The following is a 16,675-nucleotide window of genomic DNA, read 5'->3' as shown; positions in this document are numbered from 1 at the left end:
GCTTATTAGTTTTACTACTTTATGTCACCTCCGAGTGAAATTCACATTAATTTTGTAGTCTGAACACAGTATCAGTCTATGATCACCTTAGAAACCAACTCTTACCAATCAATGTGCACAACCAACCCAATTACAATAAGTTTAAAATTCTAATGAATACTATTATTGCTCAATTGGTGTAAATCTGTATAAAAAGCTATGGAGATGAGAACTTTCAAAGTAAATACTATCTAATCCACTTTTGCTATCTGTACAACAGAAATGTATTTTTCACTTTTTTGAAAAAATTTGCATATGGGCCACGGGCCTAGAAATGCAATGAACATATTATTATTATTATATCATTATTATTATTATCAATCTATGAAAAGACAAAAGCACAATTTTCTTAGTGTAAACTTCCAGTGTACTTTTTCAGGGGCTTCTAGTGTCCACACTATCTTGATTACTGGGTGATAATTATATCTTCATCACCAAGGCACAACTAGCATCCATTTATGTAACCTACTACATGCCACAACTTTGGTTTTAGTTTGTGTCGGTCTTAGATAGTCAAAAAGGGTGCAATTGCAATCATACTTCTATGGGATACTTTGCTGTGAATTATAAAGTTAAAGTGAATTATAAAGTTAAATTCTATCAATTCTCGATGTCAGAGTCTTTGGTGAACTTTACCACATAAAATGTATTTTCAATAAAAAAAAAGGGATGAATGAAATAAGTCATGCATTAAAAAAGAGGAAAATAATGTTTTTAAAAATTTCCACAGTCTGCTGTAATACTTAACTATATAATGCTTACATTTCAATATCATGGCATATCTAACTGTCTTCAGTGATAAGTTGTTGTCAGTTGTTACCAAGGAAACCATCCATTCTAGAGGTCGAATCTCATCAGTTGCATGTATGTATATAAATAACTTCTGGCATGTCTTTCGTAATAATCTACAAACTACTGTTGAAAGGAAAACATCCCAGAAATATGGAGTTGATTTTTGTGTTATCATTCTGATCCTTATGCCAGTCGTCTTTGAAGTTACTTTTTTGCTTTCTAGACTAACTAACATCTTGGTTACATAGTTGATTCCTACTTTGTAACAAAACTATCAATATATTTCTAGTAAAAAGGGACTGTTTTCAAAGAATAAAAACTCTTACGATACCATATGATATAAAACTACTGTATTTTTCAGCACATTACATGAATCAGCAGTCTTTTATTTTATTAACATTTTTGGGTTCCTGTCTCAAAAATATCAATTTTTTTCTAAAAACAGATACTCTGTAGCTAAAAATAAAGCTTTTTGCAAGTTAGGTACAGTCTCTGTAAACTGCGACTGGCCTATAGCAGTCAGTACTTGAAATTGATTCAGAGTTTGCTGAAATGTAACAACCCTCACCCCCACCCCGACACATACATCATACATGGCAATGTTATTGAAAGTCATGTGGCGAGAACATATAGTCCAATATATATACTGTATACTCTAATCTATTTGAATATCCCCACAAAACAAGAGAGACAAGTTACACAAAGATTATGGGTCACGTGATAGAGAAGTGATTGTGTTGTGACAAAGGGATGCTAGAAACATTCCTGTATCAGCTCCACTAGTAGTCTCTAAGACACGATGTGTCATACCACATCTATCAGCAAGTGAAAGGGGGTAGGTAGATGCATGACAGCTCCTTGACACAGCGTACCTTACAGACTACTTCAATACGTATCCATCATCTCACAAATTTACAAATTCTACTTTCAGATTCCAAGTTATTTCTGTTTGCCCCATAAACTAATATCTGTGGTATGCCTATGAGGAGTACACACAGAGTATGTCAAACTTTGGCGGGAACTTTAAGTACATGACATCACAAAACTGAACAAATATACAAAACAATGCCCCAAAAATAATAGCTACAAGGCGAATAACTTTATTTCTTTTAACTGAGTAACACATAATGTTCACCATCTCAAACTGAGTAACATATATTGCTTGCTCTTATTAAACTGAGTAACACATGTAGCTTGCTCGTTTTTTTTTCACATGGACTGCAGCTTTTGATAAAGTCAAAACTGAAATTACCATTTAATGTATCAATATGCGTGAGTCTACATTATAGATCATGTGATTTCCAGACATGTTGACATCTGCCCTCACACTACAGGTCACCTGACCACCAGGCATGCTGACCTCTGCCCTCACACTATAGGTCATGTGACTCCTGAACTTGTTGACCTCTGCCCTCTAAGTAGAACAAGAAGACACCAACTTGAGACATAGCACTGGTGAAACACGATGCTTCAAGCAACATTGATGACTGTATACTGCTACTCTCTTCAATGGGGTTGGATGACGGCCTTAACAGATTTGGACCAAACACGGTAGCTAGATTGTGTAGGGTCATTTTGTTCTCCTTATGATTCTCGGCAACCCTGTAATGGCACCATGAAATACAGAATTAGAAATAAAAAGAGTGCACCCAATGCCACCCCTTCACCCCACCCCTTCACCCCATCCCTAACCTGATTCTAGGTAACTCTGTGTCAGTACCAGAAAACACAGATATCACTAAATAAAATTAAAAATGTGTGCATCTCCTCCTGACACCTGAACCCCCCCCCTTCCCATTCTGAGCAACCCCGCCAAGAGTACCATAAACAAGGATATCACTCATTTCAATTAAAATTAGATAGTGCACCAAATGCAACCCCCACCCCCACCCCCACCCCCACCCCCACCCCCACCCCCACCCCCACCCAACACAGTTCAATTAAAAGTAGAAAGACCACATCCAATATTGATTCATTGATATATGGATGAACAACAGACTTCACATAATTACCAGAGACAATACACTGCCAGTAAGCTGTCTACTATACTACCACAGTTGGGTGCTCACAAAACTATCACCTTTTGCAGTGCTTCAATATTATGTGAAATTTTAGTCACACATTTCATTTGAAAACTTCTTAATAAGATCACTGAAATATATAATTCTAGATATTAACCAAAATGTAAAAAATTACTATCTTTGCCAGTATCCGACACTGATATGTCATGGTGCTCTCACCACCTGCACTGTTGGAAAAGGGTTGACCAATACAGACTACCAGGATCATTGCCCTTAGAAATAGGTAACACCCATTCTCTTGATTTCACCAAAGTCTAACATGGTCATATTAGACAATTTTGGGATACCTCTGGAAGAGATGACTTACCTTCGTAAATGTTTCAGGATGTGAAAAACTGTAGTGCGATTAGGCTCTGGCAGAGATTCCAAGAGAGAACCCATGCACCTTTCTCTGGCATGAAAGTCTGATAATGCTGAAATAGTGATAAGAGGAAAATATGTTTAACTTTTAAAAGTATCGGTCTTTTGATATTCCCCATAACCATACCTCACAAATATGGTTATTTCAGGTCAAAATGATAGCACCATGTTGGGTTTACTGAATCTTTTATCATTTGATCTTGAAAAGCTGGGTCAAGGTCATTCGAGAATGTATCCAAGACATGACAGAGGACACAATAATAACATTTCTTTTACAAAATACAACAAATACTCCAAATTACATTGGTGAACAAACAACTTGCGGTGACTTCATTCCTGCCAGTGATAAAGTTTATCAGTTTTCATAACATTACATGTTACTTTGTCCAAAGATTAGGAAATTGAAGTATACTAAGTTAGATGTTATTCTCCAATTTTTCTGTTCGTTCAGCCACAAGGAAAACATGGGTGACCTAGGGGGTCTTTGTCATTATGAATCTTTGACTCATAGTGAAAACCCTTAGGTTACAAGTATTTTCCAGCTGAATGAAGAAAAATATTGGAGAATAACATAATTATACCAGCACCAGTAATATCAAAGAAAAATTGGGGAAAGTAATGGTAATTTTGAATGTTTTGAGAAAGTAATGGTAATTTTGAATGTTTTGACTCATATTTCGACAAGGCAGAACCAGTCATGTAGACACGTGTTGTCATGACATAGATGCACATTGTCATGACGTAGAACAACCAGAGTATATATTCCATATTTTTTGTTCAACTTGGCTTGTGCATGGTATAATGACTTTTATAAGACCCAGTTTTGAGTAGGATTAAAATCTACGTTAGAAAAACATTTATCTGGCAGAGTTATAAATGAGTTTGGCTATGAAATAGTTTGGCTTTACCAAACGAAGGATCCTGTGAGAATGAATACTCATGGGCTTTGGGTTTATAGCTACAAATGAAAATATCTACTCATAGAGTCAAAAAATTCTTTGGAAGCAAATTCCAAAGTTTTGCTGACATGCCAGCATGGTTCAATGTAATCCGTATAAGTCGATTGGTAAGTTCCACTATTAAAAGTGACAACCTGGGCAGTGTTTTGCAAAGGGCGGTAAAAAGGTAAAAATCTACCGGGGTTCCCATGTCATTTTACCTGGGTTCCCAAACATTAAAATTACCATAGACTCTATGGAGAAACACTGTCATTTTTACCCCTTACTCCCTTTCTGTTACCAGGGTTATCCAACCTTAATAACGAAAAACACTGCTGGGACTGAATCATGGGCCTTTAAGTAGCACCACAATATATGAACATAACCTACCTAGGCCTTCCACAAAGTTGTTATAGCGTTCATTGGTGAAAAGTGGCTCTGGCAATTCTCGGAAATATAGCTTTATAACGCAGGCAACGGCATGGATATCACTGTCAGCAACAAGACTCTCAACATTAGCAGCACCTTGATAAAAAAGAAAGGTATGGAAGCACATCTAAGACATGTTTGATACATTTCAGGTTTTCATTCACAGATATTGAGATAACATGCAACATTTGATTTCCACTGTATTCTGATAAAATCTGCACAAAGATGCAGGGTTTTTTATATTCATTTAACTTAACATTGTCTCAGTCAACCCAGCTGTATAATTGGGTACCTAGTAGGATATAGGTTGCAATGTGAATGCTTTAATCCTATGCACTTATAGAGGCTGCAATGGATTGTATGCTCCCCAGGGAGTTGAGGAAGTGTAAAGGGCCAGTGTGCCGATATAGATCCGTGCCAGGGGTACTATTTGTAAAGCACTTTGAGCATAGAGTGGGAAAGTGCTATATAAAAACTAACATTATTATTATTGTTGTCAATAAGAGTTTGACATTAAACATTTTTGGTGACATTCTGTACAACTTCAAAAACAAATAAGCATGATCTTTGAAAAAGGATTCACTTTCAATAGAATTTTCAAATTGTTGGATTTTTACATGCATTTTTGCATCTCCTATGAAAATAGTATGTGCAAACACACACAAAAAAATAGTTACATTTTCATTAGAAAACAGCACTGTGTGTTTAATAGAGGAAAATAATGAGAAATAATAGCTAAGTATACACTTACTCATTTCAAAGGCCTTTTTAATTTTCTGAATATCTGAGCTGACTCCTGATATCCTGTAAATACCCATCTCAGATAGTCCTGTTAAAAGAGAACATATGTACATATGTTGTGTTATGTTAATTTACTGTGTTTTCATTCAAAGTATGAACAAGTCATTGAGAATGACATAGTCCCCGCTATGATTGGGTTTTAAGGAATTATCACTACTCTGATCATACAACAACACTTGTGAACCTAAATCAAACAGACTTAGCTATGTTGTCTCTGCTTGTTGGACATGGAACATGCCTACAACAATAAAGGATGGGTCGGGTATGGGGATCGTATCATGACGAAAATGGATATGCACATGTATGTCATTGAACACTGTCCTAATACCAACTTTGAATGAGATCTGTTCAAGCATGTCTGAGTTATGGCTTTGGACAGAGAAAATTCGCAAACAAAATGGCTGCTAGGTGGCCATATTGGATCGAATCATGACAACAATGAATATGCACATGTATGTCATAGAACACTGTCCTAATACCAACTTTGAATGAGATCTGTTCAAGCATGTCTGAGTTATGGCTTTAGACAGGGAAAATTTGCAAACAAAATGGCTGCTAGGCAGCCATATTGGATCGTATCATGAAACAAATTGACGTGCATATGTATGCTATTGTATGTTGCTCCTGTACCAAGTTTGAAAAGTTTAAGTTTATCATTCCTACTTTGCTTGGAAGCACTGTAATATTTAGTCTTTGTGAAAAGTTTACTCTTGTCCAGCTATAAAGATGACATTTTTTTTAGATTTTACAAGTTTTTCTTGGCAAAGATTTATAAGACACACTGAAATAACCAAAAGACAAAAGGTAAGAAAAGTAAAAAATTAATATTGTTTTCATCATAAACAATAAATACACAACTATTTTGACCTTTAACCCTAAAGGACAGGTAAAAGGTCAAATATAATGATATTTACAGAAAGGTTGTATCTGGTAATATGGTAATTGGGATTTCCATGCCTTCTAGTCTGTTAGGTATTGTAAAAATAACATATTTTTACAGCAAATCTGTTTTTTGTTCTACTAAATTAAAGCATGGGAAAAGGGTATTCCCGGCAAGTTCGCATGAAGGACAACATCACATTACCTTCTTCACAAAGTCAGTGAGTGCATTTACCAGTCTACATCAAAACCACTCCCAATCTCATCTTTGTTAACTAACCCCATCCCATCCCTACCTCTTCCCCTACCACTATCCCCCCCCCCCCCCATACTTCTAACTTCTAAGCCATGCCCTGTGAGGCCAAAGAAAGTAAGAATGAATCAAAACGGATACAAATGCATGATTTACTAACCTCTTTTCTCTATTTCTGCACAGCAAATAAGCACAATATTTGGTACACGCATTCCTTGACGTCTGGCTACCCTAGCTATAGCTACACCAAAGACACCACCATTTCGTCTGGATTTCAGCCGTTTCATTGTCTGGCGTCCATGAGAGTCATAGCTTAGAGATAACGAGAACTGAACTGGGTTGGATAATTCACTACCCTCCACCTGCCAAATAAGAGTAAAATTTCAATATGTTGGTATGCACTGAAATTTATCCTAACCTTCATACTACAGTGGAAACCCAGCTATATGCAGACTTTGATGGACACAAAGTAAAACTATTGTTGTTTCATGTGGTAGATTACACAATTATGTGATTGTAGGCAACGACACACACACACACACACACACACACACACACACACACACACAGCGATAGACAGATGAATGAACAGATGGATGGATGGATGCATGGATGGAGAGACAGACAGATACAGACAGACTGACATACAGACAGACAGACAGACACACACACACACACACACACACACACACACAGACACAGACGTACATAATTAGTCTGTGATAATACCAGGTACGATGAAAAATGTACAGGAATACTAAAATATGACTTACAGGGTCCAATTTAATGTCAACAGTTTCTTCTTTCTTGGGTAACTTTCGCATCTAGCAATAAAACAAATTAATAGAATCAAAACATGACAATCAGTTATACAGTTGAGAACTGGTAAGTCACCGGATAACTTTACTAATATATTGCTTTGACATAAATATTTTAAGAGTAAACAGTGTAGGTAACATCTGGATAGTTATGTATGGTATGTGGTGTCAGACTTTTTTAATGCCTTACTAAACATGAATTCCCCACACCCTTGCCCACCCTCCCATCCTCTCCATTCCCTCGTACAACCAGCCACACTTTCAATTATACAATATTACATTGGTAATTTGGTACTATTTGGTATCTAGATATGATGTCTTGAGACGGGTATAGGTTAGAAACAACAAAACAACAACAATCCCCCCCCCCCCCCCCCCCCCCCCCCCGTTCACACAAACAGCAGCATTTTCATTCAGTACTACATTGCTAATATTTTGATGTTGTGATCTTTTTAATTGAGTAGTGTAGAATGACATACCTCATAAGCTCCTTTACAGGCTAACTGGTCTCCGCTTACTGTGTCTTGTCTATAGCATAGAATACGCAGTGTCTGGGCACCATCAACATCAAGTTCAAACTCCTAATAATATGATATAGATAAAAGTCAGAGTCAACAACAGTTTGTGCACAAGGTATGGAAGATCATCTTAGCTTGAGAGAAGTATGTCATTTTCTATCTCATGCTCTGGAGCCATTCAGAATCAATAAAGAATTTTTTTTAAATTATTCCCAAAATTCACCTCATTTCTTATGTTTGTGAGCATGCTCAGTTTGCACATGCTATGTTTTATCTGTTCTATTTTTTCTTGTTCTTTTCAAATACTGATATAGCCATGCAGACACTGAGAAAGAGTATTTTCCTCTAAAAGTTTACATACCTGGTGCCAGGTTGATAACAGTGTATTCTACATACCTGGTGCCAGGTTGACAACAGTGTATTCTACATACCTGGTGCCAAGTTGATAAGTGTATTCTACATACCTGGTGCCAAGTTGATAACAGTGTATTCTACATACCTGGTGCTAGGCTGATAAGAGTGTATTCTACATCCCTGATGCCAGGCTGATAACAGTGTATTCTACATACCTGGTGCCAGGCTGATAACAGTGTATTCTACATACCTGGTGCCAGGTTGATAACAGTGTATTCTACATACCTGGTGCCAGGTTGATAACAATGTATTCTACATACCTGGTGCCAGGTTGATAACAATGTATTCTACATACCTGGTGCCAGGTTGATAACAGTGTATTCTACATACCTGGTGCCAGGTTGATAACAGTGTATTCTACATCCCTGGTGCCAGGTTGATAACAGTGTATTCTACATACCTGGTGCAAGGTTGATAACAGTGTATTCTACATACCTGGTGCCAGGTTGATAACAATGTATTCTACATACCTGGTGCCAGTCTGGTTCTGTAGTCTGTGTACTACTATTGCTTTTAGCAATCCGATAGAAATGACCATAGGAGTCCACTTCAATACAGCAGTAGTATTCTAATAATGGAATTAATAAACAGTAAAATGTCAATTATTTGAATTGTTGTTCGGTCAATGTCAATGTCACCTTGTGCCCACCCCCCACCCCAAAAATAATGTTTGTCTAGTTTAAATCCATGATTTAGCAAATATGTGATGTTTGATGAATGGCACGATTCTATCTTGGAATAATGTCGGTCAGAATACCCCTTCTGTGATACTTTGATGAAATATGTACAGGCATCACTGGGGAAAGAAAACAGACGTGCATGAAGGTCAAGAAGACAAAGAATTTCTTATAAGTTTGTTTTTTAAATGTTCAAAAATGTTTAGGGTTGGCGTTAGGATCAGTCAGGTTATCGGAAACACACAATCTTTTTATTTTGTCTAAATTTTGTTGCACACGCAGTTTTGGTGAGGTTAGGTGAAATTTGCTGTAATTGACAAAATAACTTAAGAATGAATACATCTATACAGAACTATGAGTTCACCTTCTGTAAATTTCCTTTCAAACCACATCTTTGGGTAAAACTCATGACTTACCAGCCTCTTTCCTGAATGTTTTAGCTGAATGAACGGTTGCACTTAGTATACCACTCATTAACTCTTCATCTATGAACAGACAAATGACAAAAAAAAATCATCACTTAATTTCAAAGATTGACATAAAGTTTCCTCAAAGAATTCTTCCATCGCATTGTTTTCACAATGATGAATTCTATGGCCTACACCTCGTCAAGGAAACTGACAGAAGGAAGACCTTTACTTCCTTAGTGGGGCATGAAACTGAGTTTATACATGTTTGGGTGAGACTTATGCTGTGCATTTAAAAGTCAGTCTTAGTATTCTACTGACTGAACTCACCTGGTATTACATGAACAATCCAATGACGTAATGTTTTATACATATCAAAATTTTGTTTGAGGAATCGATACTAGACAATCAACTGTTCAACACAGAAACAACCAACTAATTTTCATTCGTGTAAAAAAAAGCTTATAAACTCAGCTTGTGTTACATTCTAAATATTCATGTATCAAGCACACAAGGAAAAAGCATCAGGTGAATACTCCTCATTACATGAATTCAAACTATTTTTTTAGTTATTTCCTTGTGTTTCATCCTGTTCTAATATCAGTTACACTTTTTTTGGGCTATGTTTAGACAAACGTAGTAATCAGCAGGAAAGAGATCTGTATTTACTTTCAATACCTTTACACAGAAATAACATGGGTTATTCCGTTTTCATCCAAAGTCTGATATCCAATACTCTAGATACATACTCTGTAGTCATTTTGTAAAGGCTTACTTCAGATTTAAGATTAGAATGTAGGTGTGAAAAATTGTTGTATGACAAAGCTATAGACAAGTTTAGTCCAGAACAAACGAATAATCCCATGTAATCTGTATGGCTCAACTGATAAGATAACACGAATGCGAGAACCTGGGATTGAAACCCTGGCCTTTAAATAAACAAAGAATAATCCCATGTAATCTGTATGACTCCAGTGATAAGATAACACTAATGTGAGAACCTGGGATTGAAACCCTGGCCTTTAAATAAACAAAGAATAATCCCATGTAATCTGTATGGCTCCACTGATAAGATAACACTAATGTGAGAACCTGGGATTGAAATACTGGCCTTTAAATAAACATCCAACAAGGAAACCACATAATAGAATAATGAGGGTTTCAACCATTGCGGCTATAGACACCTATTGGTTGATTTCACTGAGGGCAGTCAGCAAATGTGAAGTTGCTATATCATGATCATCTAAAATGAAAAAAAAATGACATTTCCTGAAAGCCATCAGAATTTCCGAAATTAATCTGGAAGGTGTTAAAAATAAACTGAACTCGCCGAGAATACCACTGACTATCATTGTGAATACTGGTACTTTGCTATAAATGTTCAAAAACATTGAGAAGATAATTTTAATAACAAGGTGAGACCATTTATATATTCTTAGTCCTGCAATCCATTAGTGGCCAAACTTTCATCTACATGTATGCATTAACCACAATATGACGTATGTATTGAATAATCATGATCACACACATGATCTTATCAAACAACCCATTTAACAGAATGCATGTAACCCTAGACAGGCAAAAATCTGTTCTAATTCATTCTTACTATGTAATATCCTTGGCATAACTAATATAGAAATATAGTGGATAGACAAACACTTACCATCTTTGATCAAAACTGAATTGACATTCTGACTTTTCCGTGACTGTAAGAAAAGAATTGAATTTTATTTTATTTCTGCCAAAGACACGTGTGTGTGCACATACATGTATATAGACACAGACACACATGCACATACCGGTACGTATGGACGTATGTGCATGTGTGCATGCGTGTGTGCATAAATACATACATGCATGCACACACTGAATGGTTTGTGAATAAATAAATAAACAAACAAACAAACAAACAAAAAAACTAATATACATCTATCATAAATAAACAAAAATTTACTATAAAACTGAAAGCAATGATATTATATAATGTTACTAATACATCATATTCAATTAACTGACATAGCAATATCCATTAAGAATGGAAGTTATTACCTTCTGTTTGGAAGTGAGTGTTTGAATTTCATATGCTGTTAGAGAGACTGATGTACTGCTTTTGTCACTTTGCTGGGCTTTATCGATGGCTTCCCTCCAGTCTGATCTCTCATAATCTGATGACATTAATAGAGTGTATGTCTACAAATAAAACAAATCAAAATGTAACTTTGAATCCAATGATGGATACGATGTAAACTATTTGGTCAGATTTCTGATTATTAAACAGGAAAAGTCTTTTATGAAAGTCCAGTCAGACTTGTTTCCGTCTTACATACACTTGCATTGATTACTGCTATCAACTTAAAGGAAAAGTCCAGTCAGACTTATTTCTGTCTTTGGTACACTTGCATTGATTACTGCTATCAACGTAAAGGAAAAGTCCAGTCAGACTTATTTCTGTCTTTAGTACACTTGCACTGATTACTGCTAATAATGCTATCAACTTTAAGGAAAAGTCCAGTCAGACTTATTTCTACCTTAATTAGTACACTTGTATTGATTACTGCTATCAACTTAAAGGAAAAGTGCAGTCAGACTTATTTCTGCCTTTAGTACACTTGTATTGATTACTGCTATCAACTTGGGTGATGAATTGAAGGCAACTTTAACACTCAACTTTCAAAATTCGTAGAGGAGCCCTACTGCACTTGATGTGAGTAAATTAAGTTACCAAGGTGAAAGACTGTGCCCAGAATTCATATAGGCCATCACAAATACTTAGTTGTCTTAGTAATTTGAGGGCTGAAAGAGGAATAGTTTGACCTGTGGAATAAAATCACTCTGAACTAGATTGAAGCAAATACCAATACGTGTCAATATACATAGAGAAAATGCCAAAACACGCACAATATATCTTTGCATTACCCTATATGATCTTTGTGCCAAATTTTATTAATATCAATCAGCCATACAAATCATGTGAATATTAACACAAACAAACAAAACATCATTATTACAATACCTGCCACCCACTTCAGAGAACTTGCCATGCTCCAAGAAACTTGAACTCACCTTTCCTTTTCTGTTTATCAGCCTCAGTGGTAAGTTTGGTGATATCAACAACATCTGTCCTTCCTGACAAATAAAAGAAAGTCATTCCAACATTATACTTCCACTTTCCTTCTCCAACTATGATTTCATTTCAAGTTATTACATTACTATTCTATTAGACTTTGCCAACTGTATTAAAAGAAACTTACAATACAGAATGCAGAAGTCAGTGTGATCATCTCTACCGCCATAACAGATGTGTTTTTCTACCGGTACTAACTCAATCAAACATTCAAGCTGTGTTTAGATTACCTACTAGCAGTTTCTCTATTATCACAGTGTAATTTTCACTCAATAGTGTTTTATGGTAATCAAATTGTTGATAAAGCCAAGGCTGGCGAGCATAGTAGGCATATAATATCACGCACGCATGCACGCACGCACGCACGCATGCACGCACACACACAACACACACACACACACACACACACACACACACACACACACACACACACACACACACACACACATGCAGTAAACTAAGAACTTCACTGAAAACTGTAAACTCAGCAAATGGCTGGTGTTCTGTGCTCTGTAACAAGCCATATGTGAGTCTGTAATAGCAAGTTTTATCTGATAATAGTTTGTCTTTCTTGTGATTAATGAGGTAGACTTTATTATTTTAAAGATAAGAACTCATCACAAGTGGGTAGTTTTAGCAGTTTGTGACAGGCAAACTTGGAAGGTTGAAAGATTTATGTTGTACTCATTTGTGATGAGCAGCACATAAAATTTAGTGATAGTTGAATGGTTAGAGTGGTTAGCTTGGAATCTGCAGGTTGTAGGGTTGAGCCTCGTGGCTGTCGCTTGTTTCTGAATGGCTTTAAAGTCCTTGGGTAAGAATAGTAGCTGCAATGTGAATGCTTTAATCCTATGCACTTATAAAGGCTGCAATGGCGTGTATGCTCCCCAGGGAGTTGAGGAAGTATCTAAAGGACCATTATAGATTCATGCCAGGGGTAATAATTGTAAAGTGCTCTTAGTATAGAGTGACAGGGAATGGAAATGTGCACAAGAAACAAAATGTGTATTATTATTTTAATGAGTTTTGCCGTGAACAGACTTTTTTGTTTTAGAGAAACTGTAAATTTGATCTAAATATAAGTTAGTATGAAAGCATTCTGTTATGACTCATTGAGTCATTCTAACATTACTACAGACAATGAATAAATCACCAGGTATTCTTACAAATAACTACATCCATTAGGCAAAAAAAAATGGTTTCTGGTCAGGACAGTTTGTCTAAAATGGTGCTATGATACAATTTTTTTTTTCATTCACAAACCTGTCACTCGGTCTACTATTTATTTATTTTTTTTTATTTAGCACTTTAGAGCAAGTGTGTATGTGGGGCAGATGTCATTGCTTGTTCATGATTTGATTGACTCTGCAGTTTTCTTCACTGTAGTAGGGAGGGTTATTTTTGTGTTTCCCCCAAGGATCTGCAGACTGCACGGGTTGGACAAACACACAAAAAAGACCGATGTGGGGGTATTTAAGTGACGCGTGCACTGACCAGAAACACTTCTTTTTTTTTGGCCTAACACATGTGCAGTCTACTACTACTTCTATCCTGTGTAAACACCCAAAAAGGATTATCAACACACAGGCGTAACGCTGGCGGCGTCCTTTAGATCTCACCCATGTTCAGGTGAGCACAATCTATGAGATTGGTGATATCAATGCTGGAGAGGGCAGATTTGAAAATGTCTATTGTCTTTGCTTGTTGAATGGACAAGTGGTAAGAGATTCTATTCTGGAATTGTCGAAGGAATGAGTGAATATTTATAACAGTTTTTCTGAGCAATGATCGATATGAAGGAAGAACCAGGCACACTTCCCCTAGTAGAACGTGATGACGATTCTGTGGTAGTTCATAATCTTGAAAAGCAATTCGATTATTTGTAGCTTTGTATAGGAAAGTTAATATGTACTTACTAGATCTGACAATCTCTTCCGAAGCTTGTCAACATTCCTCTGTACTCCTTTGTTTTTCTGGAATGAAATAAATGATACAAATCAAGATGTCTTCAAGGACAGTACATGAATAGTGAAGCTGCCTGGTAAAATAAACAAGTCTTCATTTCAAGACACAGCCCCTACATCATACGAATTACCAATAAGTGTTAGCTGAAACACATACTTGTACCTGATCACTGTATGCAAATAACAAACAAGTCTTCACTTGAAGATACAGCCCTATATATATGATATTCTTGGGCGCCCTATATATGATATTCTAGGGCGATATTAACTAAGTGTTAGCTGAAACACATAGCTGTACATGATTACTGTACGCAAATAACAACCAATTCTTCAAAGTAATATTGGGCAAATCAACAATTCTTCATTGAAGATTTTTATCAAATAGCCTACACAGACTAACCATTTACTAATGAATGTTGGGATGTGTGCATGAATTACCTTTAGTATACCTTAGAATACAGACTGTAGTCTTTAGTACAAAGTTTGTATACCTTAATATACAGTATACACTATTAGTTGGTAAAAGGTGCATGGGATTCTCAAATGTGACATTTCTGGGTCAATAAAAATCCAATGTCAAGGCAGGCTAGTTGTTCACAATATTTTATCATCTATATTTTTACTTGAATCATCCTTTATATTACAAAAAAATACTGTCCTCTAGATAACTCCTCTCAGACATCTGAGAAGGAGTCCACTCAGATCCTATTTCAGAACCTCTCTGAGAGAAATTGTTAGTCATTCTGATAACTACTTTCAAAAACATCTTGTTGGTGAAAGTGACAGAAAGTAGCATTTTGATGTGGGGTGGGGAGGGGGAATTAACATTTCATTTGTAACAACAATATGACAATATAGTTTTGATAGATCAAATTGAACAACTAGCCAAACTCTCTACACTAGATTTTATTCAGATTGGGTGTTACCTTACCATCAGTGTTTTTGCTAACGTTGGGGAACCAAGGTAACAGAAAGGAAGGGGTATTAAAAAAGGGCAGTGTTTCTCCATAGAATTTATGGTAATTTTCTTTGGGAACCCTTAAAAAATGAAATGGGAACCCGATAGATTTTACCAACTTACTGCCCCTAACAAAAACACTGTACCATGCAGGGTATGATACTAGTATACACTTCAATATTGCCGTGACATAAGGTTTTGGAGTGGTGTGGTGCAGCGTGGTGGGGAAGCAAGGGGAGGGTAAAAGGACTTTACAGCGACTTTCGCAATCTTATCCAGCGACGCAATGTCTCATTTCTGAATCATGCCTCATGAATCAAATCATTACAAGATATTATATCCCATGCGTGAAATTACCATGACTACAATATGTTAGTTTTTTATCGACTACTCACACACTTTGACCTCAAAACTCACCTTACAAACTTGCCATATAATCTGACAATACTTCTTATCTTGATAACATATCAGAAGAAAATACAGATTATAATCCTTTCTTTTACTCTTCTTTACTTAAATGTTGATTTCACTTTTTGTCTCAAAAAGGACTATTTTAAATCATTTCTTTAGTCAAATAAAATTGCAGGATTTTTTCATCAGTTTTCCAGGAGTTGTCAAATCAACTTGGGTCATTCTCTACTGAGTGTTCCTGAGATCACCCAAATTTAATTTTGTCAACACATCTGCCTTTTTAATACACATATCTAATTAAAACATTACAAACAGTAACGTAAATCAGTCAGTGTGTTCTCAATAGAGCAGTGGGGAAGATCACACAATGTCACACAAGCTCAACAAACAAACTTCTTTCATTTAGGGGAGGAGGGGTCTGGAGTCAATGAAATTGCTGAATCAGATGTTCATTTTTGCACTTCTAACCATATTTCGAAAACTTTCACATCTTCAATGATAACAGGTTCTGTATCTACTACTGAGATGTTGATAAGTTGATTAAAATTTACTACTAATGTGAGATATGGTGCTGGGTTTCTGGTAGTATTTTAATGTGTTTTATACTATCGTATTTTTACTTTGCATCAATCATAGTGGTTTGACTGCTACAATTTTTATCATGGTTTACATCATATATAAACGTGTCGATGTCGAACTTCTGAACATTTGTTTAGAGAAAGGGGAGGGGGTTTTGTACTAAACAAACGCAGTTCATTTACTGAGCCTGTGCGACATTGTACGATCATCCCTTACTGCAGTGGTGAGGCAAG

General features: G+C 36.2%; 1 protein-coding gene across 1 annotated transcript in view; it reads right to left on the bottom strand.

Moving 5' to 3' along the window:
• Positions 1-346: 346 nt before the first annotated feature.
• Positions 347-16,675, bottom strand: part of LOC144449012 (active breakpoint cluster region-related protein-like) — a 35,659-nt gene continuing 19,330 nt past the window's right edge. The window contains exons 11-23 of the mRNA XM_078139408.1: positions 14,447-14,503; positions 12,470-12,532; positions 11,456-11,596; positions 11,070-11,112; positions 9,416-9,484; positions 8,793-8,890; positions 7,870-7,971; positions 7,346-7,396; positions 6,733-6,934; positions 5,391-5,468; positions 4,601-4,735; positions 3,220-3,325; positions 347-2,433 (exon numbers count right to left, since the gene is read on the bottom strand). Of these exons, the coding sequence (XP_077995534.1) occupies positions 2,205-2,433; positions 3,220-3,325; positions 4,601-4,735; positions 5,391-5,468; positions 6,733-6,934; positions 7,346-7,396; positions 7,870-7,971; positions 8,793-8,890; positions 9,416-9,484; positions 11,070-11,112; positions 11,456-11,596; positions 12,470-12,532; positions 14,447-14,503 (1,374 nt within the window). The 3' untranslated portion in view covers positions 347-2,204. The remainder of the gene's footprint in view (positions 2,434-3,219; positions 3,326-4,600; positions 4,736-5,390; positions 5,469-6,732; positions 6,935-7,345; positions 7,397-7,869; positions 7,972-8,792; positions 8,891-9,415; positions 9,485-11,069; positions 11,113-11,455; positions 11,597-12,469; positions 12,533-14,446; positions 14,504-16,675) is intronic.

Source organism: Glandiceps talaboti, chromosome 18 (assembly GCF_964340395.1).
Source record: "Glandiceps talaboti chromosome 18, keGlaTala1.1, whole genome shotgun sequence".
Taxonomy (NCBI): Eukaryota; Metazoa; Hemichordata; class Enteropneusta; family Spengelidae; genus Glandiceps; species Glandiceps talaboti.
This window is presented reverse-complemented; position numbering and strand designations above follow the sequence as displayed.